The sequence below is a fragment of the Ambystoma mexicanum genome, chromosome 7q, assembly GCF_040938575.1.
Source record: "Ambystoma mexicanum isolate Mex_15411 chromosome 7q, UKY_AmexF1_1, whole genome shotgun sequence".
NCBI classification, from domain to species: Eukaryota; Metazoa; Chordata; class Amphibia; order Caudata; family Ambystomatidae; genus Ambystoma; species Ambystoma mexicanum.
In genome coordinates, this window is record NC_090941.1 from 317,297,629 (window position 1) to 317,321,003 (window position 23,375).

General features: G+C 46.5%; 1 protein-coding gene across 3 annotated transcripts in view; it reads left to right on the forward strand.

Annotated features, from left to right (window-relative positions):
* The window catches only part of TBC1D4 (TBC1 domain family member 4), a 1,514,114-nt gene that overhangs the window by 833,068 nt on the left and 657,671 nt on the right, over positions 1–23,375 (forward strand). For all 3 annotated transcript variants that reach the window (XM_069639269.1, XM_069639270.1, XM_069639271.1), the window contains one exon: positions 195–305. In XM_069639269.1, the coding sequence (XP_069495370.1) occupies positions 195–305 (111 nt within the window). The remainder of the gene's footprint in view (positions 1–194; positions 306–23,375) is intronic.

Here is a 23,375-nt window from a genome sequence, read left to right on the forward strand (position 1 = left end):
GTATGATTCTTACTGGTATGATTTTTAGTATGCAGTTTTGTTTTTAAGTATATTATTGTTGATAATATATTGCAAAATATGATAATTTTATGTGAAGGGCTTGTTATAAACATGACATCACATATATGAATATTAAATAAAACATTACAATAGTACCTTAGCACGTAATCACGTTTTGTGTATTCTATTTGCAGAAAATGAAGCCCATCACTGACCAAGAAGAAAATGAGCTTGTAATTCTTCATCTGAGGCAGTTGTGTGAAACAAAGCAAAAAGCACATCTCCACATTGGAGAAACCCCATTGGTAATCAAACTTCTTTTTTATCTGCTCAACTTTTTCTTAGAAGATGTCTTACGATCATAGAGCAATTTCACATTCACGTTTTGAAGAAAAACAATAACATGTAAATATTTTAAATTATATAGAACTCTTTTAGTTAAATTTCATGATTTTGTATAATGGTTGTAGTATTTATAACAGCAGTGTGCAAAATACTTAACAGAGATCAGTCTTAGTCTAACTCCTAATCTCCATCCTCACAGACGTTTTGTACATGAGGATGAGTCCTCAAACCCGAGAAGTGCCACAGTTCTCCTTATAATACAAAAGAAAGTAATCTTCTTAACTCAAGTTTTATCTTTTTAAGCTCCTCACCTTTGAACATTTGAATAGCTCTCACTGGCTCCTATTTATTAAATCGAAGTTAAACAGCACAGGAGGCTTTGCCCAGTGGTGGTTGGGAAAAGGTCTGTAAGGGGGAAGACAAGGACTTAGAATACCAAAGATTACTGCCATGGAAAACAGAGGGGGAAATGTCCCTACTAATTAACAGTGATTAGGTACTTGAGGATGTACCAAGCATTTAGATCCATCCTCTTTCAAGGGAAAGGACCAAACCTACAAGTGTGGCTATGCCTATAGTTTGGATATAGAATTACAAACAGTTACTCTGTTTGAACAGGCATAACTCATGTAATTAAGTACAGCCACCTATTTTCAGTTTGTTTTGAGTAAATTGCTACATATTGCTTTCATCCAAGTAAATGCATGTTGAATTGACCCCAAGAAGCTGCCATACTCGATGTCACCTGTAAGACAAATAGGCTTTGGAAACTACACAGTACTGCAGTGGGAGGGGAGCATGGAAGGTTTTAGAAGGTGCAGGTAGTAAAGTTGAGGATTTTGTCAAGAGCTCTGAAAGAATAGGGAGACTGAAATTGAGACTAAAGATGTCTTACCCTTGCCTGCTGTGCCAAATAAGACAAACAAAAAACACTCTGAAGAAACGCTACCATAAGCCTGAAAATATTTTAAGAGCTCTATGAACTTTGAATTTCTGGAGAAACGGGATCATAGACAAAAAGGTTAAGGCTATGTATCTATGTATGTATACTCTTACACATGAAAGGAAGATGTAACTGCAGAACAAAAACTTGCATGAGGCCAATAATGGACCCCGTCAGTAAAATAATTTCCCATACAGCTCTCTTGACCACAAAGCACCAAGTCTACATGTAGCTGGTATTGCTGTAAGAAGAAAATGTGGCCGTTGAAAATGCGGAGGCATATCCTATAGGGGCTCAAAAAGAGGTATGTGGAGTACCTGCAAGACCAAAGGAAGACCCAGTGAGGCCACTGGAGCATGGACTAGTGTTTGTAATTCTTATAAAGCATGTACTGCTGCCTCTTTGAAACAGCTACATCTAGTGAAAGCCAATCATGAACCATTTAATCATACAAATAGGTCACCTTGCATTTGGTTGACACCTCTAATGATAGATCATTGACAAGAGATCTCAGCAACATATGTGAACTGCTAGTGTCCCTGGCAATCTTGATTCTTGACTACAGAGAGCAGTTACTGTAGTGTAGTCTCTCTTCGATAGTTACATTCTCTCAATTGCCTGATGTCTAGAGGAAGGCGATGGAGAACTAAAGCAGAATGGTTTGGGTGGCAAAGCAGCAAAGGACATGTGGAAGACAAAAGTGGAGCCATTGCTAAGACTCCTAGCAACAGAAATCATGCCAAATGGCAGCTAAGTGGTGGGACCCGAATTAACTTCAGGGTGTTCCTTCAGATCTTCCCTAATACAATGGTCAGTAAGGCATTCATAGAGGTTGGGGCTAGGCATAGGTTGCATGGAGACCACGTAATGTGCATTGCATCCACTCCCTAAACATCTGATTATAAAACATGGCCATAAAACCGTGGTAAAGACATCAATCACAAGTATCTCCCAGAGCAGAGTGATTATTTGAAAAACTTGAGGATCTCCACAACAATCGACTGATGACAGAAAAACCTGGCTCAGACAATCTGCACATTCTTTTTCTTCCTGGGGAATATAGATTATCATTTGAGATAGACCTTACATTTCAACTGCCCTAGAAAATATCTGCTGGACTATCTTTGCTAAGGTTTCGTATCTTGTTCCTCTGCACCCTCTGACTTTGCTTGTTGCTACCCAATTGTTCACATGAACAAGAATATTTAGATTCTTTAAAGCAGGAGCAAACACTGAAAGTGCTTGCCAATGGACTGCCAATTTGAGGAGCATAAATCATCTTTGACCATTTTCATTGAGCCACCTGCCTCTGCACAAGTATCCGTAGACCCAGTCAACTGGCATCCTTCACTTTTGTCATTGGGGCAAGTCGATTGAGACCTTTTAGCAAGTCTGTGGGATTTTTCCCCAACGCTAGACCATAGCGCTCCTTTTTTGTAAACCGAAAGCAGAGCCTTCTACTCTTGTGATACTGGTGAATATTTTGTGAGAATGTTCTATACTGCTGACTTGGAATTTGGTACAAGGGGACTGTCGCTGACATGCATCCATAAACTCCTGTGCCCACCCAATCATCATGCTGATCTGATGTTGCAGAGCCACCAGCCTCTCCTGTGGCAACATTACCCTGCCCTTCTGAAAATGATCCCTTGTGAACACCAGGTATTTTTTGGATCACAAATGGGATTTGTTCTTGTTGATGATGAGTTAGTGGGGCTGGAGAACTTTGTAAATGATATGAATGTCTGCTTCCAACTTTAAAAAATAAGGAACAAAGATTAACAAGTACGGCAAAACCTGAGCCCTTTTTCACCCTGTTAATGTAGCAACTTGTCTGGTGAAGCCAATACACAAAATTGTAAACAAATGAGGTGTGGTTAACGACCTGGTAATTGGCACTTGGAACTGAACATTATCTTTGCCCACCGTGGGTAGAGGAACTACTGGTGGCTCTGATGTGTTAGGATGTGTAAAGGTAAGGATTGTTAGTGAAGCCAGTAAATCACTTGCATAGATTAGTGTGATGATTGACTGGAGAAATAGCATCCTAAATGGGTGAATAGGAACAATGACCCAGATGTGGCCATTGTTGATCAACAATCCTGGCTGCTGTTCTTCCTCAACTTGTCCTCGTGCTTTTTCCTTGTTGATTCTCTGGTTCCCACCTATAGGTAGATTGGGAGCAGGCGAAAAAGCTAAGTATTCGTAATGTGCAGTCTCCCGTTTCTCTACACTGCTGGTGGGCTTGCAATAGAAATAACCCTGGCCTCTGCAACTAGCATCATGACGGTAAGTTCATATGCATATGAGCCTGGTTCTCAGATGAACAGGGAGGGTCTCGATGCCACAATGCCCATTTTAGGTGGCACTTCAAAGCACAACATTTATGGGGTCAATTAGAATTTTATGCAATAGCTTGGTACTGTTATCTGAATCCAGCGTTCTAGAAAGACACTTGAAACTGAACCAGACATCCTTACACAGTAGCCTTCCTGTACGTGATCTTGTGGCAAATTGTCATGTCTTTGAAATGGATGCGCTCTGTTGTAGCGGTCAGTTGACATCTGAAAAGAAGACCCCACTGACCATGAGTCCTCCCTCGAAAGGGCCATGTGCCCCTTGTTGCACAGTCAGCAGTGCATGCATTCTTTTGAAAAATTATGCACCCATCTGCATCATCCCTCTAAAAGTCCAAAATGCTTTGTGGTCTTCCATTGACTTTTTCCACATCTCCTCCTCCTTGACCACCAGGAATACTGATAAAATCAACAGAATCTTCTTCTGACTTTGTACTAAGAACTCATGCATAACTGCCACTGAGCTTTAATCATGGTACCAGGCACAGCTGGAGTGTAAAATACACAATTGAATGTTAAATCTTACAAAAACTGAACTTGATCTTGCATTAAATCCTGCAATCAAAATCAAACATTGTATACTATATCAATTACAGAAGTCCTTCAAAAGTAATTGTACAGTTATAAGAAAGGCATGATATCAACAAGGAAGACAGACACAAGTGATCACAGTTCAACAGTGTTTATTGAACTTCAAATGGGTTGGTTGAACTCCTATCTAATCCTAAATTTAAAGATGGGAGCAAGCTACGACCACCAAATAATAAGGCTGTCCTAGTCTAGTCTCTGTCAAAATAAAAGGCCCTATACTAATAAACCTATTGCCAAGCAGGGTCGGACTGGGACAAGAAATAGGCCCGGTCACCCAAAAAAAAGTAGCCCACACCTCGCCTCACGACCTTTGACGACGCCACCAGAAGTGATGTAATTTGACCCCACCCCAAAGTGACATCCCGGGAAGCGATGAAACACAACCTTTCACCCCTTCACAAAACATGAAGTGTCATCATATAGTATTGTTCCTAAGTACACTAAATGACTGTGAATCCAAGCAGACGTCCAAGGCCAAATGATATGCTATTGTATAGCACTTAAGCTTAAGCTCTTTTTATAGAACTAATATGCATACAATATCACCCAACCTGTGTTGGTACTCATTTATCAACCTAAGAAGGCTTAAAAAAAAGAAATAAAAAAAAATAGGATTTTTTGTTTTCATCTTTTCCATTTTTTTCTCCAAACCAGCCCAGGCATGGCCAGAAACCGGCCCCCATTCCCCAGGGCCGATTTCGGCCCAGCCACGGGCGGAAAGGCCAAGGGGCCAATCCGACCCTGTTGCCAAGCCTTACTTCTAAATGCACAAGGGTGTGGGACAATGGTGTATGCAAAAGAAAAGTGTTCAAGAAATAATATGCCAGGACGGTTGAGCACTAGGCTTCCCTTGCCCATGTTTTCAGCAGGGGGCAAGGTGGCACGTTCGAGCTTCGCACACACTCTGGCTTCTCAGCTACGAGGACACAGTTCAAAGCACCGATACCAGGTCCTTCTGTGAAAGCCTCTTTTGTGATAACAGTCTCTTACTGCAGAGGGTCTGTCGTAAAAATAAAAAAACAATCTCAAAGTTCCATTCCTATCAGGATTTTCACATGCACAAGTTCTCGCATTCAATGTTCGTCATGGGTCTCCCTTCTTCAGGCGTAGACCCCCTTTTCATCACAGTGTTCATACTTGGTCTCCCTCGTTTGGGCTCGAACCATGGATCTCCCTCATTTGGGCTTGGATCCTCTTCGTATGGATCTCCCTTGTCCGGGCTTGGATCTTCTTAGTATGGATCTCCCTCGCCTGGGCTTGGATCTTCTTAGTATCAAAATTGAAGACTTTCGATTGTGCAATGGGTTTTGCTTAAACCGTCGCAGGACCACTTTGATTCACTTCATACAATTGTTTTCATCAATCTTCTACTTTCATTTCTCTTGGCAGGATACCTCACAGAGACCTTCGATTGAGCACATTCGCTGTGCTGGACCACTCTGTCAACTGTATCTTGCTTTCTGAAGATCAAACATTCATCAGCAGTTTAGCTTAACTCGCGTCCAGTGTTCGTTGTACAATGTGGCCGCTTGCAACCTTGACTTCAACACAGATCGGTTCTTGCATCGGTCTCCCCAACTCACCGACTGTGTTGCTCTCTCTGTTGCTTCTTTGTTCTTGGAGCCAAGGACGATACCACAGCAACTGCTGCTCCTCCCCACCTTAGTCAGTTACGCGGGAGGGCCTTTGGTATTTTCAACACACAATGCAGGATTTTTCAGTCTGGTTTCCTGGCCTTATGCTTTCTGCTTTGAAGGTTTCTTGAAAGTAACGACGTCTTTCCCAAAAGGTCAAGGGTATTTCCCTTCTTACGAACCCTTCCGGGTTTGTCGTCTTTCTCCCCTCGTTCAGCTGCTGACTCGAAACTGCTGTTTCTTCTTGTGCTTTGCCTCTCTCAGAGTGTGCTCTTGTGGTCCGCCTTTTATCCGTATGGGGGAAGTTTAATGGAAATCAGGTGTAAGTGATTGTCAGTAATTGCCTGACTTCGCCTGACCATAGTAGCTGGACACGTCAGGTACACTGCACGGGTGTGGGGGTGTTTTCTCCTAGAGAAGCTGTCTGTGTGGAAGTGTTTATGAAGAAGGAAAAGGTAGGATGGGTAAACATGTTACAGGGGGAGGAATTCTGTGTCTCGCCATCTGGTGTCCCACTCCTACCCCCCCGAAGATCCCTCACCCAGGTGATCCTCCCGCACTGGTCCACCTGTCAGGATTGCACCATACCTTGCTACTAATCGGATGGGTCTTCTGGTGAGAGCGGCCTCCGTTCCCCTGGGCAGCCACTGCAACCAGGGGATGGAAACTGTATCTTGGGTCTGCCCAGGCGAAGCAGAGCCAAAGAGATGCCGAAAAAAAAACCTTCTGGGTAAAAAACCCACCAGCCGGAATCAGGAGCTGAGCACGTTGAGGAAAATAATCACTGGAGTCCAACAAGAGGAGGTACCCAACCAATGTAGGCAACAGCTTCGAGGAAGGAGAACAGGATGTGAACGAAAACGGGAGTAGGCAGAAGGAGACCAGGAAGGGCCAAGGAGTAGCAAGCAGAGGGCAGAAGAGGAGAAAGATGCAAAGCATAGCGCAACAGAGTAATGTTGCAATGCTCAGTTCCTGGCTGTTTACTCAGTGTTATGCTTCCGGACGGGTGACCACATGACGTGCAAGGCAGGGATCACAGGACGCCGTCCGCCATGATGGATAGGGCGGAAGTGTTTCCAACACCTCCAAATGGACCATACCGGTTTCGGCTGCGTACGCGGTCGAGTCATGACATCATGCCCCCCCCCCCAACCAAGTCAATTGCCACCTGGCTTCCAAGGATAGGACTGATGAAAGTGATGCAGAAGGTGAGGGGCATGAAGGTCCTCTCGCTAACTGGATATCCTTTCCAGTTCACCAGATATTGCAGTCTGTCTCGATGGAAACATGAATCACATATGGCATAAACTTCAAATTCCAAGGCTGAGCCAAAAAGACCAGAGGAGGCGGAACATCGGGTTTATGTAAGTCAGGTGCTGATTGATAGGGTTTTAAGAGGGACAAATGAAACACAGGATGGATTATTTTCCAAGATGGTGGTAGAAGGAGCCTAAAGGCTAATGGATTGATGACCTTTATGATCTTAAAGGGTCCCAAGTATTTAGATGAAAACTTTGTTGAGTGTAGATGTGAAGACAGATGTTTGGACGACAACCAAACCTTGTCTCTGACTCTGTATGTAGGTGTTTCGGTACATCTCCTATCAACAAAACGCTTAGTGCATTGGCGCGCCCTTTTTAGATTGTCTACAGCAAGCTTCTGCGTGGGTCATAATGATTTAGCATGCTCTTCCGCTGATGGGACATTGGTGCATGGCAGCAAGGAATGCGGTATGCGCTGAGGGTGGTAACCATAAGTACACAAAAAAAGACTTATACCTAGGGACATATGATGTGTATTGTTGTAGGAGAATTCAATGATGGGAAGCAAAGTAGCCCAATTGTTTTGAGTAGCTGAACAGAAGCAACAGAGGTATTTCTCGATAGTCTGATAGGTCCTTTCTGTCAAACCATTAGTTTCGGGGTGGTATCCTGAGGAAAGAGAATGACAAATACCAAGGGCCTTGCATAAGGCAGATCAGAATTTGGACGTATATTGAGTCCATCTGTGAGAGATTATACTGTGAAGGATTCGATCAAGGCGAAAAAGCTAATTGACAAATACATTGCTCCTTTCTTCAGCAGTCAGCAGTTTAAGTGGGACAAAATGAGAAAACCTGGTAAAGACGTCCACGGGTATCATTATGACAGTAAATCCATTACACTGTGCTAGGTCTACTATGAAGTCTGTGGCTATAGTATGCCAATGTCTTGGAGGAAGTGCGGCTTGAGTTAATTTTCCGATAGGTTTTTTCCTGGGACAGTCTTCGCCTTAGCACAAGGTCTTTAGGAAGAGTAGGCCACCAGAAGTATCTTCTTGTCAATTTGATGGTAGCATGAATGCCTTTATGCCCCGCTATGTGTGTGTTATGGCACATCTGCATGCCTTCCAGCTGAAATTCCGGGGTGGGTAAGTAAAACTGTTGATTGTGAAATAGAAGACCAGAAGTGTCCTGTAACGCAGAAGGCCTTGTCACTAAGGTCTGACCCAGGGCATCCTTTACTCGTTGTAAAAATGTATCCACATGAGCAATACAGGATTTAGGAGACAACATCCTGGTTTTACTCAGGGCAGGTTCGAAGATGTTTGTCCTGCTCCTGGATAGAGCATCTGAAATGATGTTCTTAGAACCCTCGATGTAGGAAAACAAATCATAATGTTGAGAGAAATGGCCCAAACTGGCCTGTCTACTGTTTCTGCATTCATGTTCTTGTAAATATTGAAGGTTTCGATGGTCAGTACCGACTAAAGTAGGGGCTAAAAAACACATCAACAATTGTCTCCACTCCTGACAAGCCAGCTTGATCGTTAAAAGTTCCTTCTCCAAAACAGAGTAATGTGTTTCTGCAGGCGACAAGGTCTTGGAGTAATATGCCAGTGGGTGTTCTATGCCATCATCATGTAACTGTTTAAGAACTGCGCCAACAGCGCAGGCAGATGCGTCAGTCTCTAGAATGAAGGGTCTTTTGGGATCGAGTTGTCAAAATATTGAACAAGTGTTTCAGTCACTGGAAAGCACTCTCAGCGTGGTCAAACCAAAGGAAGAGAATGTTCTTTTTTAACAAGGCGGTAATGGGTAAGATGACATGGGGGGAAAAAGATGGAATGAACTTCCGTTAAAGGTTTGCCAACCCCAAAGCCCGCTTTATGTCCTTAACAGACTGCAGTGCTTTCCATTCTAGGATAGCTTTAATCTTCCTAGAATCCATTGATATGCCTTTGTCAGACAGTATATATCCAAGATAAGATACTTCCTTAATGCTGAATAAGCACTTTTTGGGTTTGGCTTTAAGATGATTATCCTTCAGGCGTTTTAATACTTCACGGATATGGTGGGGATGGTCTTCCTCATGTTCAGAGTATATTGGGATGTCATCTAGATAGACAATCACGGTGTGTAACAAAAGATCAGAGAACAAGTGGTCCACAAACCTCTGAAAAACAGCAGGGGCATTAGCCAGCCCAAAAGGCATCACCCGATACTGGAAATGCCCAAACGGTGTGCAGAAGGCAGTCTTCCATTCATCGCCGTCCCTTATTCGAACAAGATGATATGCACCCCTCAAGTTGAGTTTAATATATATCTGCACTGACTTTATGGCTTCGAGAATGTCCGGAATCAAGGGTAGAGGATATTTATCCTTAGTGACATTATTCAACCCACGATAGTCTATACAAGGCCTCCATTCAGCCGTATCTTTCTTAGCCACGAAAAAGAATGAGGCTCCTGCAGACGACTTTGAGTCTGTTATGAGACCATTGGCAAGGTTTTCTTGCAAGCAAGCCCATAAAGCCTCTTTTTCTACTGGGAAAAGAATAAACATTGGATTAAACAGGACTTCAGCATCTGATAGAAGTTCGATGGCACAGTCCTCCGTTCTGTCGGGGTAACCATTTGTGTTGATCATTTTCGAACACCTGCTGGTACTCCCGATACTCATCGGGAATTAAACAATGTATGCGCGATACTGGTCCCTTAGCCGCCCTGGGTACAGAAAATTGCACTTAATTCCTAGTAGCGGAAAGGCAGTTAGTAATGCAATACTCAGAACCCAAAGAAATGGTATGGGCCTTCCAATTTAGGAAGGGATTATGTTCCTCTAGCCACAGCATTCCCAGTATGACAGGATAGTTGGCGGACTGTATAAAATCAAGTGATTTGACCTCATGGTGATGAATCTTCATAGTGAGGTGTTAGGTGTTGGCTACGATAGACCCTCCTTCCAGCGGGTGTCTGTTAACCACCTAGACTAATAAAGCCACCTCTTTCTGTTGGATGGGAATAGACTGATTCCTTGCCCATACAGAATCCATGAATATTCCAGCCACCCCGGAATCCACCTAGGCTGTTGTCTCAATTAAACTGATCATCAGTGAAAATATAGAGAGACAAAGTAACAATAAGGATGCCTTACAAGGTGGAATGGTATTGAATAGCAGGGGGTATTGACTGATCTCCGACCCTTTAACCACTAAGGTTGGGAGCTGGGGTTTCCCTGACGCCTTGCGGGTGCCACAGGTCATTTGTTTTATAAATGTTCTGCAGAGCCACAATACATACATAGCCCCTTGACCCTATGATGAGTATCCTCCTCATCGGATAAAGGACCTCTGGCAGCTCCAATATGCATTGGTTCAGTCTTGTTGGGCTGTCTTGTTGTCAGAGGTACAGGTGCGCTACGATATGTAGGTTTGATACGCTTTTTTTTAGCTTTGCGTTCCTGTAATCTGAAATCGATTTGTAGCGTGAGTTTAATCAATTCATCAAAAGTACGATTACGTGGGGCACACGTGCCAACTCATCTTTAATGTCCTTGTGTAAATGCCTGCGGAACAGAGTGAAGCACGCCTCTTCGGACCAACTGGTGGTCTGGGCAATTTGAAACTTGGTAATGTAGGACATGATATCCAACGTTCCCTGAAACGAAGTCCAGTAGAGTATCTTGACTAGCGTAAACGAGTTCAGGGCGATCAAACATGCCCTTAAATACTGCTACGAAACCAGCATAATTATCCAGTATAGGATCATTAGCCACCACCAATGCAGTAGACCAAGCCAATGCATCTGCCGAATGCGTGGTGATAATGCCAACCTTGGTGCGGTCAGGGGGGAACGCCTGCTGACGGAAGGAAAGACCACCAGGCAGGTGTCCAGGAACTCTTTGAGTTTTTTAGTGTTTCCCTGGAACTTCTCAATCCGAGAGGCACTAGGCAAGGATGGGGTGGGCATTTCACGGTTAAGCAGAGTCTGGCGCAAATAAGCATTTTCTGTCTTTAACTGCTGCATTTCTACAGACAGCCACTCTACAGTATTAATCAGCTCTTGTAGCTGTTCCATTTTTTCTTTAGAGAAAAGGCGTTGTCATCTGTCATGATCGCGCCTTACCTTGCTATTAGTCGGTGGGTTCTTTTGGTGAGAGCGGCCTCCAGTCGCCTGGGCAGCCACCGCGACCAGGGGATGGAAACTGTATCTTGGGTCTGCCCAGATGAAGCGGAGCCAAAGCGATGTGGGGAAAAAACCCTTCTGGGTAAAAAATCCACCAGCCGGAATCGGGAGCTCAGAACATTGAAGAAATAATCACTGGTAGAGGTATCCAACCAGTGCAGGCAACAGCTCTGAGGAAGGAGAACAGGATGTGAACAAAAAAAACGGGAGTAGCAAGTAGAGGGCAGAAGACGAGAAAGATGAAAAGAGTAGCACGACGCCCCATTCCTGGCTGTTTACCAGGTGTTATGCTTCCGGGCAGGTGAAGTCATGACGTGCAAGGCAGGGATCACAGGATGCCGTCCGCCATGATGGACAGGGCGGAAGTGTTTCCATACCGATTTCGACCACGTATGCCAGTGAGTCATGACACCACCACTAGGATCTGGATTCAAAGGTGATGGACGTGCCCTGTCCCCCAGAGAGAGATCCCCGGGGTCTAGCGGGTGAGACACCTTCTGGTTTCTCACACAGTGCATGCGCTGTAAATGCCAAACCCAAAACAATGTAGTACAGAGAATAAGCTTGACTGCATTATCCTCTTTTCACTGTCCAATGGATCAATCGTAAGGACAGATGAAAGTTCAGTTCCAAAGTTTTCCAGCTGACAGAACTTGCATATTAGATGAGGGAAAACTGTAGCATAACCATCTGGATTGCCTTATGCAGTGGCTTCAATAAACTGGGCTCACATCTTTCAAGACACAGGTATCATTAGGACATTGCCGATCCGGAAACAAGGGTGTCGGTAAGCTTACCGCAACCCTTGTTTCTTGACCGTCAGATTACAAGTTTGCCTGCCGGGCCCGCTGCGCTCGACATGTCTGACTCTGCCCGGCGCAGCAGCCAAGGTAGTCACACTCTTCATGGAGGTGCTTCTGGGAACCAGTTCCCACAGAGTCCTATGGGACTCCAGAGGAATGGGGAACAAAATTTACCGGCACCTAGCTTGCCGGTCCGACGGGTCTTGTAATGTCCCGGTGGCACGGGCAAGCTAGGTGCCAGTAAAATGTCACGAGTACGGCGGCAACCCGCCGGAAGCACTGGCATGGTTTCCGCCAGACTCGTAATGGGCCCTCCACAACATACGGAGACTAGAATCGAAGGCTGTCGAAACCAACATTTGCATGGGATTTTGGACTTTTGTAGCACCATGTCAGGTCCCAGCGCTGAATCTCCTGCAGGAGCAGATGAATAGCCTACCTAGTCCCTCAAACCAGTATAACAAACAATTTATTAAACAATTATTGGATTGACCAGAGTGGGGGAAAAGGGGATTTGGAGAAAAAGTTCTTTTCTTTCTGACTGGCCTTCCTAGGTAGAGCTGGGTTCCTTTCTCTCGGCTATCACTCTCTCTACTTGTGGTCTCCCCCAGGGATCTAACCTATCTCCCTGGTTTTTCAAAATCTACATGGCTCCTTTGGCCCACATTATCTCTGCCTTCACCTCCGACTTTGTGTTATGCGGATGACACACAGCTCTCTGAGCCGTTTTTCCAAACAGAGATTTGGGCGTAGATCCTTATCCTCTGCAGGTGCCTCGCTCTGGAACAGCCTACCTGCCTCTCTCCATATTGAGCCTGACCTCTTTAATTTCTGGAAACTCCTAAAGACTTTCCTCTTCTCTTCCTCTTTCTCTCTCCCTCTCCTTTGCTAATCTCCTTCTTCCTCTCTACTGCTTCCCTCCTTTGTTCTCATCCCCAACCTGCTCAGTCAGCTGACTGGTCGCCTGGTGCACCTCCAGAGCCTCACTGGGCCCTCGCCTCCCCACCCCCCGCCAGTCCTAAACTTGCCTCCGGGCCTCACTCTGCCTTGCACTTGCACTCGGAATACATTCCATGAGAGTGGCACAAACCCTGCACTTAACCCTGGCCCTTGCTGGACTGGGCTCACTTGTCCCTACCCCCTCCCTCGCACTTCTGACGGCGCACTTACACGAACTTGCTGCACTTGGCTTAACATGTTTGTCTGTCATGTTCCCCTCTATCTCCCCTACCTGCTGGCTCCCCTCCCGTAGGTCGACCAACCTTTTTGTCTTATGTCTCCCCCGCCCTCCAATGCTAGTTATTGCTGTTAGATCATTCAGAATCTTTAAGGCATAAGAATGACGTTGCTATCCCCTTGTTCCCTTCCTGCCTTGAAGCGCTTAGAATCACTTAACTTGTGTATAAGCGCTATACAAATAAACAATTACAATTACAAGCTTGAATCTCCCTTTAACATGCAAATGTCAAACGTGCATGCCTGTCATGACACATTTGGTGTTTCTCGTTAAAATGCCATGTGCTTGTCCCTTATTCTTTTAATGCTACCTGAGGGGGCAGGGGAAGTGAGGGGAGGCCTGGGAGGAGGAAGACCTTCCGGAACCCCACACCTTGTCCTGATGTGGAGTAACCCCCTACATATCATGTTATGTTGCGATTTAAACCTCACTCCTCTGGGCCACTTCGTCTAGAATGCATCACATGCTCATGCGTCCCGTCTCCTTTCCTCCATCCTTGTGGGCATCCCCCAACATGGGGACTGTACCGGAACCTTTCACAGTGAAAAATTGAGCTTCCCCTTTAAATTTAGTATAGCGCGCAGGGGCGCGGCCTCGGGTTTGGGAACGCCCCGCTGAAACCGCCCTCCTGCGCCTCACCTCTGCACAGACGGACCTGGCAGCCAGCATAGAGACTTTTCGAGCTTTCCGCTTTCTCCCCGTTTTGTGTTTTAATTCTTATTTAACTTCTCTTCGGTGCCTCGTCTACCCCGGCACACGCCAGCTGCAGGAGGATTCACAAGATGTGCCTCATGCGACCGCTGGTTCCTGGCCCTGGCCCCCCATGCACTCTGTCTTAAGTGTTTTGGGCCTGATCACTGCTGGGACACATGTTCGGCTTGCAGCGCTTTTGGTCAGAATTGGTTGTCACGGTGGAGGGAGATCTTCCACACTTCTCCTCCACTGTACTTTAAGGACTTTGTCTCCAGATCGTCTTGTTAAGACAAGGTGCCCTCTGTTCAGCATGTCTAGATAGCGTGGTGACTGCTTCCCTGGGGTTCTCACGGATGGGGTTCCTCGGATTCAGGTTCTGGCAGGCCCAAGGCCCCTAAGGCTTCCGGCTCCCAATTCGAGGGGGCCGGGGGCTCTTCCGGGTGCTCTAGGGGCAGACCTGAGGCTGTCCAGGCTACCGGCTCCCGAGCTGAGGGGCTCAGGGGTCCTACCGGGCTGTCCTCGGAAAGATGATCAAGTTCGTCCCCTTCTTCAACCCCAAGGTATAAGGGATCGTCGAGTGCCACCTCCAAGACTCTGTCCTCGTCTCGATCCAGCACGGCTACCAGCACAGGTGCTCAGGACGGCCAGCCTACCGGAGTTTGCGAGTCGGGCATTACAACTACCGGCTAGCCGGCCGAGGGCTCAGCACCTTACCAGATTGATCGCTGAGGTTGACGCTTCTGCTTCTGGTGCAAGACCCGAGCTGTATCCTCCTGTGTCTGAGGCCTCTCGTGGCTCAGGACCTTCGCACCCTCCCACCCAGGGAATGGCGTAAGGCTTCAAAATGGCAGAGAGGAGCGTGGCAGAGCCTGCCAGACTGGCGGCCATCTTGTAACCAACTCAGGGCCCACCCGTGCTCTGACCCATTGAATGGGCTTTGCGAGATGATCCCAGTCTCCTTCCCTTTGGAAGCAGTGATACAGGCATCTGGTCTCCTCAGGGATACATCTACCCATTGCAGCCTTACAGCTACATGCCTTGGGCGCCTCAGCGCTTTCACCAGGAGCGGCGGCACAGCGCATTGGAAGGCCGGACCGCTAGGGACCTGGCAGCTAGCAAGGAACGCTTCTTTGAGCGCTTTCTCTTCCTCATACGTTCTCCTCAGATGAAGGGATTCCTGAAGAATATAGTGTAGGAGGTCATCCCACAGGTGCCGCCTCCCCCGGCCCCTCCTCTGGGTACTCCTCCGTTTCTGTCGAGCTGAGAAGGACAGCATGGATGCACGCCACTAAGTTTTCTTCTGACATGCAGGAGTGGATCCTCGATCTGCCCTTCGAGTGCGTGTATCTTTTTCATTTCTTCAATCGTAGACCAGTTGACAAAGAAAAAACCTCAGCTCAAACACCTGGAAGCAGCCCATCAATCCTATCTGTAACCTCCACTGGCTTCAGTCTTCCTCTGCCTCTAACATCCTCTCCTCCTCTTCGTCAGATCTGGTCCCTGGCTCTTTTATGGTCCTTTTGCTCTTGGAGATGCAGGTGATAGAACGGAAGTAGAGGCAAGTGGAGTTTCTAGGAGGTTACTCTGGCTGCTGTGTGGATTGTATTGCTGCTACTTTGGTGCTGCAGGACGCTGTGCATCATAAAAAGGAAAAAGTTGGAGTTTCCCTTTAAAGATTTGAAAATCGAGTGAGCCCTGGTGAGCCCCTCCTCTCCCCTGCAAGGACTTCCTGCCTCCTACATATACCCCACTTCCTTCGTGAAGCGGAGCGAAGTGGAGGCAAGTGGAGTTTCTAGGAGTTTGCAGGAGGGTGAAGAGGTGTGTGCTCCGGACGCCGAAAACCGCTGTTCAAGTCCTGGGATGATGGCGCAAAGTAAGGTTCACAGTCCGTTGAGCGCACGGACTCGCCTACAGGTAAGGAGAGGAGGGGCTGGGCTCGAATTGCAGGAGGTGGCGGGAATGGAGGAGTTCGATCGGGAGCAGAGTCCGCAATCATCACCATTTACGGAGAGCCAGGAGGAAGGATTTGATAAACATGCGATGATGAGCGAAAAGGGGTGGGGTCCCCTTCTTACCAAGAGGTGGCTGGGGATTGGGGCACTTCAAACCCTCAGCTCATCACCCCGAGGCAGCCGCCACTTGGTGAGGGGATCGGCCGTATGGGGAATTTAGAAGCCACTCCTGTGGTGTGCGGACTGGAGAGTCAGGCAAAGCCGGTGGCCGGCTTTGATAAGAACACTTCGCCACCAAATGTATTCGCTAATGGTGACTTGGCGAATAAGTTGGCCAAAGACTTGTTTGATCTTTCCTTGAAAATAGCGAGACAGAAAAGACTGAGTATATCAACAGTCAGTGATTGCTTAAAAATGCTGGACAAATCGATGTTGAAAGCCGACAGGGAGGTCGAATGCTAGGCTAGTGTTATAAGCGCCCAGGGAGCGGCCCTGAACTCGAGTGAGTTGGGGATCTCCTCTGGTGATTTGGGCTCTGGGGGGATACAAGATATTGAGAAGGATGGTTCTGTGGAAATTGCTCAGTTGGAAAGTGGAGATACTTGGCCTGTTAACGAGAGGAGTCCTTGTATTCCATCTGGTTCCCTGTCCGATGCAAGGTCCAATGAGGAGAATGATGAAAATGATGCCCTTATGGAAAAGGATTCTTCTATTTCATCATCTGCCTCCTCATCTTTTATGCCAACACCGTCACCAAAGAATAGAGGGGGAAGTCAAAAGGAAGAACATCAGGGGGTGGCTGTGGATTTGGCCCATCTGCAACAATTGGTGATGGCTTTGATCTCTACATCACTAATTCCCTTCACAAAGCTCTATGAAAGTCTGACTAGTTCCCTGAGGGACCAACCTGCCTTGATTTCTACAATATCGAATAAAATGCTGCTCTTGGAGTCCTTGGCGCTAAGAGTGGACACAAGATTAGCTAAAGAAGCGGAAACTTCAGCTGTCTGGCAAGGCTGGTTGTGCGATCTGGCCCAACCGGAATGTGCAGACAAGTCTGCCATGATGGAAGCCTTCCTACAGGACCGTCAATGGATGCAAATAAATATGAAGGGAGAAACTCAAAGGACTTGTTCTCCAAAGGGAAAAAGGAACGCTCTTGAGACTCCCCTCCTAGAACAGGCGCTGTGTGTGCCAGTAGAGGATCTGACAGTTGCAGCTGAATTTCAGCCAGGTAACCTTTTGGATAAAAATCTGTTTTCAGTTTTTAATAGGAAAAAAGATCAGAAAGCTGATGCTCCATCAGTGGATGGAGCAAAGAATTCTCCGGGAGAAGTTTCTAGAAAAGGCCCTAAATTGGATACATTGAAGAACGCAGTGGCTCAGCAAATAATAAAAACAAAGAATATGCCTGCAAAAACAGGAAGGAAAACAAAGGGATCTAGGGCCTTTCTGAGAAACATTAGATCCCCTCCATCTGCACCGAAAAACATTCCTGCTGCAAAAAAATCCATTATTGAGCTCCAGCTGCTTGAGGGCGAAGGATCGAACCCATCCTTGGGCCGAGAGGTGAATTTAGAAGCGAAAGAGCGAACGCCATCGGTTGGTGAGTTGAGTCTGTTAGTAGAAGAATTGGAGAGACCTGAAGAGGACTTGGACTGGAATGATGTGAGCAGCTCAGAGTGGCAAAAGATGGAGGGGTTTATTGTAGAGACTAATCAGCCTGGGGTTAAAAAGGGCCTTACTCGGCTTGGCCCGAAATTCAGAGTGAATTTTAAGGGACCGTCATCGGTGGATATGCAAGAGTCACCAAAGAGGCCTTTACAAAGCGATGAAAATTCCCCTAGATCAAATCAGGCTGAAAAAACATCTTTAAAGTCTTATGAGAATTCCAAGTTCTCGGGGGAAGGAAAAATGAGTAGGAACATCGACTCTGGGAAGCAAAAAGCGGCGAACGAACTACCTCAAAGACCTTCATTGAAAAGCCACTTGGCCCATGAGCAAAAGAGGCCGCGCCCAAAGAGGAGACCTCAAAGAGTCGTGCTTGGTCGTCCCACAATCTTTGCCGTGAGAGAATCAAACAGGATGTTAACATGCTTACTTTGAATAGAAGAAACGTCCTGCGTCTGTTTCATTGCTTGATCCCGAAGTTTGCCTCAAGTGATATTAGGGTCGTGGAATTTATGGAAGAGAAGCAGGTTGATTGCATGATTCTGCATCTATTCTCTCAAACTAAGAAGGACTCAATCCTGGCATTAAAAAATTCATTTCTGGGCTTGGGATATGAAGTCTCAGATTATCAGGTGCAGTTAAAAGCAAATTGGATGGAAGCTATTGGGGTTAAGGAGGTCCGGAAAGGAGGTCCAGTCTCTAAACCTGCACCTATTAGAGACCGGGGAGAACCTGCTCTTAAAAAGGCAACAAGCAAGGTGGGACCATCGACTATACAGAATGAACTCCACTCTCTGAAATTTATGGTGGCTAACCAAAAAAAGGAAATGAGAGGCCCTAAAAGCAGTGGAAGGGATGGGACAAATGAACCACTATCCTGGTCATGGTTGGCTGGATATTTGAGCCACCATGGCGGCTGTTAGACTTTAACGGAAGAAAAACCAGAGCCCCTGAAGATTCGATTCTGGAATACTCTGGGCTTCCAATCATTCTTCAGTGAAAAGATTCTAGATTTGGTCTCGTTTGACATACTCCTATTTCAGGAGACTTGGTTTAGGAAATCCCCCCCCATTGTGATGTCTACCTAGCCTTTTTGAATCCGGCTCCCAAGGGGGTGATGGGTCTGCCGTATGCGGGTCTCCTGATGCTTCTGAAAAATGATCAGGGATGTGCGGTGGTGGAAACCAAATGTCCAAATCCGTATGTTCAGATTATCTATCTGAAACAAGACATGGATCTGAGCGCCATATCATTGGTGGTGATTAATATATACTGGCGTGTCAACATGGGGAAGGATGTGAATTTTATGAGGTCAATCACAAGTGTAATTGATGAGATGTTAAGTGAAGTGGAAGGTGTTAAGATTCTAATATGTGGAGATCTTAATATAAAGTTGGTTGACACAGAGGGACTAGTATTAGTGATGAATGAATGGAAAGAAAGAGAGTTGGTTTGGATGAGAAATATGGAAGCCAGAGCCATGTCCATGCTTAATGGACAAACAGAGGGTGATATCCCGGAATGCACAACGTGGCGATCAGGGAAAAGAGTTTCTTGCATAGACTATTGCTTTATTTCCGAGAACCTAAGAGATGGAATTGAGAGCTTTTCCGTTAGGCCCCAGCGCCCCAGTGATCATGAGCTGCTGGCTATCCACTTGAGGAAGTGGTATGACCAGAAGCCCAGGGATAAAATGGGAGAAGCGATCCTGAACTCTTGTGGTCTGCGTCTGTGACTAAGAGTGCAGGATCTCAGGAATGTAAGACAGGCTTATGGGACCCAGCTCTCTGAAGATCCCACTGATTTGGATTACACTGGACTGCTCAAAGAATTCTCCCAGGTATATATCTTGGGCAGTAAATCTTCCTGGTCCCAAAAACATGCCTATGACCGGACGCAGAGCGGACTTTAAGAGCTGTCTGTTCCAGAAATTCAAAAAACACCTGGGAATTAATAAACAATAGGGGTGTCTTTAGGCAGTCCAGTACCACAGTGATGGTAGCAGAAAAGGATTGGATTCTCCACTATTCAGCCCTATGCGCAGACCCGGGTGGGGTGGAAGCGGTACTCAAAGAGCCCGGATTGGGGAGGTGTAACTTCATGTTTGACGAGCATGATGCACTCACTATGATTAGTAAGCTGAGTGGATCTCGTGCAGCTGGACCGGATGGTCTCTGTAATCAAGAACTTAAAAAACAGAGATCTCTAGGCCAAACTGTTAGTGACCATGTTCGATCAAATTATGATTACTAAGAAAATCCCCCCTGCCGCCCCATGGAGGGAGGCGCATATTGTGCCAATTTTTAAAAGGGGCGATAGGTCTGATCCCAAAAACTATCACCCTATTGCCCTTTTAGATTCCTACGGAAAGTTGTTTGCTATGGTCTTATTGCAGGATCTAACCAACTGGGCGGAGACAAAGGGAATATTGGACCCTAGACAAACCGGCTTCGTCAAGGGGGTGGGTACGTCCCTAAATCTTTTTATCCTTCATCTTCTAAAGGAAAGAGCTTTGGGCGATGGTTCCACCCTGTTCATGGCCTTTATGGACCTTGAACAGGCCTTTGATGGAGGTTTTAGAGGCAGCCTATGGTCGAAATTGCGAAAGTGGGGTTGTCTCTGGGATCTGGTGGAGGCAATCGAAGCCCTGTACACTGGTACCTTGGTAAAAATTAGGTTGTCTTCAAGAGGATATCTTTCCTATAAGATCTTCACATGTCGAGGGTTAAAGCAGGGATGCTCTTTGGCGCCTCTGCTATTCTGCTTATATATAGCAGACATAGTATCATCTCAGATGAGGATTCAAGCTTTTCCGCCTAAAATAAATGGAGAGGAGGTGCCTTGGGTTCTGTTTGCGGATGATTTGGTCCTCTTGGATTAAACTCCAATAGGACTTCAGCGCTGCTTAGAGGCCTTTGAACTATATTTGAAGGAAAATGGGATGAAGTTAAATGTTAAAAAATCTAAAATCCTCCTAATGAAGAGAGCGGGAAAAACAAAAATAGAGAGGTTCACATGGAGGGTGGAGGGTGCCCTGCTGGAAATGGTAGAATCAATAGTGTATTTGGGAGTAACACTAAATGAGAATAGTAATGAGGCTGCCCAATTAGAGTACCTGCAGTTAAGATTAACACCTCTGATTAACCAAGGTAGAGCATTTCAACGTAGATTTGCCCAATTTACAATGGAGCCAATCCTGTCCTTTTACAAGCCGAAGGTGGCCCAAATCTTAACTTAGGGAGCAGAGTCAACACTCCGTCTTTCTTGGCAGCTGTGGGGAAAATTGGAGCCCCTTTTTTAGAGATCAGTTCTAAAATTAACCCCTTCATTCCCACCTTGAGCGATTAGGCGTGAACTCAGACTTCAATCTTTAGAGTCCATGGCGATTTGGAAATCCATCTCTTTTTATTGAAAGTGTGCGTTGGAAGAAAAAAAGCCTTTTGAAATCTTGGCCTTTAATAAAATTCTGCTAGAGGGACCCCATAAGCTTTGGGAATTGAAGATTGAGGCTTTTCTACAGGAAAAAAGATATTGCAGTGGAAATGTTGATTCAGAATCCTCTTATTGTAAAAAAGAAATTAATAAATGGGAACTGGATCTCCACAGTGGATCAGTCTGCGAACTTGAAATCCCGGCAAAAACTAACCTTGGAGAGTGGAATGGTAAATGTTCTCCCAAAATTTCTCTTGAAATTCCCCTCTTCTAAATATAGAGACCTCCTTCTTAGATGTAGGTTAAATATCCTACACACACACGAGAAGTCCTGTTCATGAGGAAAACTCCTGGGGTTGAAAATGCTCTGTGTCGTTACTGCATATTTGAGAAGCATGTAGAAACGCCAGAGCACCTAGTGATGTATTGTGAGGGTCTACATGAAATACAAAGCTTTTTTTTTTGGATGAATTTAAAGTGTTGGGCGGTACCCTTACTCCTCAATAATGGTTGAATTGGATGTTAATGCGGGATCAAACTAAACTTGTAATTGGCGTAATAAAGATGCTAGAAACTGTTCTATGATAATTTAGTAAATAGTGATGGCTATCAGGAAACTTTGGATTTTATGTATGGGAGATGTAATAATGTAATAATGTTAAAGGTTTATTTTGTGTATGCAGAAACCAATAAAACATTTTAATAAAAAAAAAAAAGAAAATAGAACCGGTTCTTCTTTCAGACATGGCCTCCGGGTACTATTCCAGGATTTTTGCAGTACCCAAGAACAACTAGGCTGGCCTGAGGGTTGTCCTGGATTTGTCATTTCTAAATCTGTCTTTACCGCTGGAACACTTCAAGATGATTACTCTGGGGGGTGGAGGGCGTGTGGCTGGCAGCGGCGCATGAGCATGTAGCTCCCTGGAGCCCCCGGGATGCCCGTCAAAAATCCTGTTTGAATCCTGCTTTTTATTAACAAATATTACCCAGGCTGAACCCAGACCTAGGAAACTCTGGGGGCACGGTTTTTTTCAGCTAGAGGCTTGAGGGGCACTCACTGGGATCCCAAGAGGTGAGCGCCGGGTCACGCTGGTAACGAGAGACGTAAGATCCAACATGGCCACCGGCGCTGGGAGGTACTGAGGAGGCTGCCGATATGCAGCCCGGATCGAGCAGACACAGCGACAAGTGGTCTGCATCAACAGGAGTAACAGCAACAGGGCAAGTACCCACCGGTTGAGCAGGCGAGGAGAGCGGCTGACTGAGCCCCAGGCTGCAGTGGCGGAGGAGATGGTGCAGAGCTGCACCCCTGATTAGGAACTTGAGTGGGAAAGTCAGGGCCTTCCGACTCGATCACTGAGAAGAGTAGGGGATCGCAGTGGCTGTAGGGCTTCAGTCGCCCGGCCCGGACTGCAGGCCGAGGATGGTGGCAGCGGGAGCCGCGGCTGTGGTGCTTTGTTGAATGAACCGGCCCTGGGGGCAGCTAACTGGGCAACCGGCCCGAAGAGACGGGCAAGTGTGGTGCCAAATGATGCCGCTGTGTGAGGGACACAGGGGTCGGGGGGCTGCACATGTCCTGCCCCCCATCAGAGCCATTGATAACTGTGGGGGTGGTTGCTAGTAACGGGAACGGGCCGTGGGCTGCTGTGAAGAGGCCCTCAAGGTGGGCTGTTGAGGCTGGTGCATATGTGGAGGGGGCAGGAAGCACACCAGAGTTGGTGAGGAGGCCCTCTGGGGCAACTTTAGGGTGAGGGTGCGCAGTGCCTTCGGGTGGCCCCGCCAAACGAGACTGCAGAGTGGGTGGACTGAAGACTGGCCAGAGAGGGCATTGTGTTAGAAATCCCTCATCTGAACGGCCAAGAGGCGCAGGGAGACATCTGGAGCAGTAGCTACTAAGGAGCAGCTGGGAAGCCTCGGGGTGTGTCACCTGGGGGACACCCCAGACCAGGTGGGGTGCAGCTTTAAGGTGGAGTTGGGCTCCTTCATGGGGGAACCCTGAAGTGTATCAGGCAATAGGTCCAGAGGAGTGTGGCTGGGCCATGCAGCAACCCCAGAATAGAGAGGAGGAGGCTATTTGACCCGGCGCTGAGGACAGAGGAGGAGATCCCTAGGAGTATAGGGATATAGGCCTAGGGGACTAGGGTGCAGAGACCGGCCAAGATAGTGAAAGGCCAACAAAAAATAGACCAATATGTAGACCCCAAAAGCAGGCAGCAGAAACATGAGGACGTGGGACAAGTGTCAGAGAGCAGCTGATGGAGAATCTGGGGC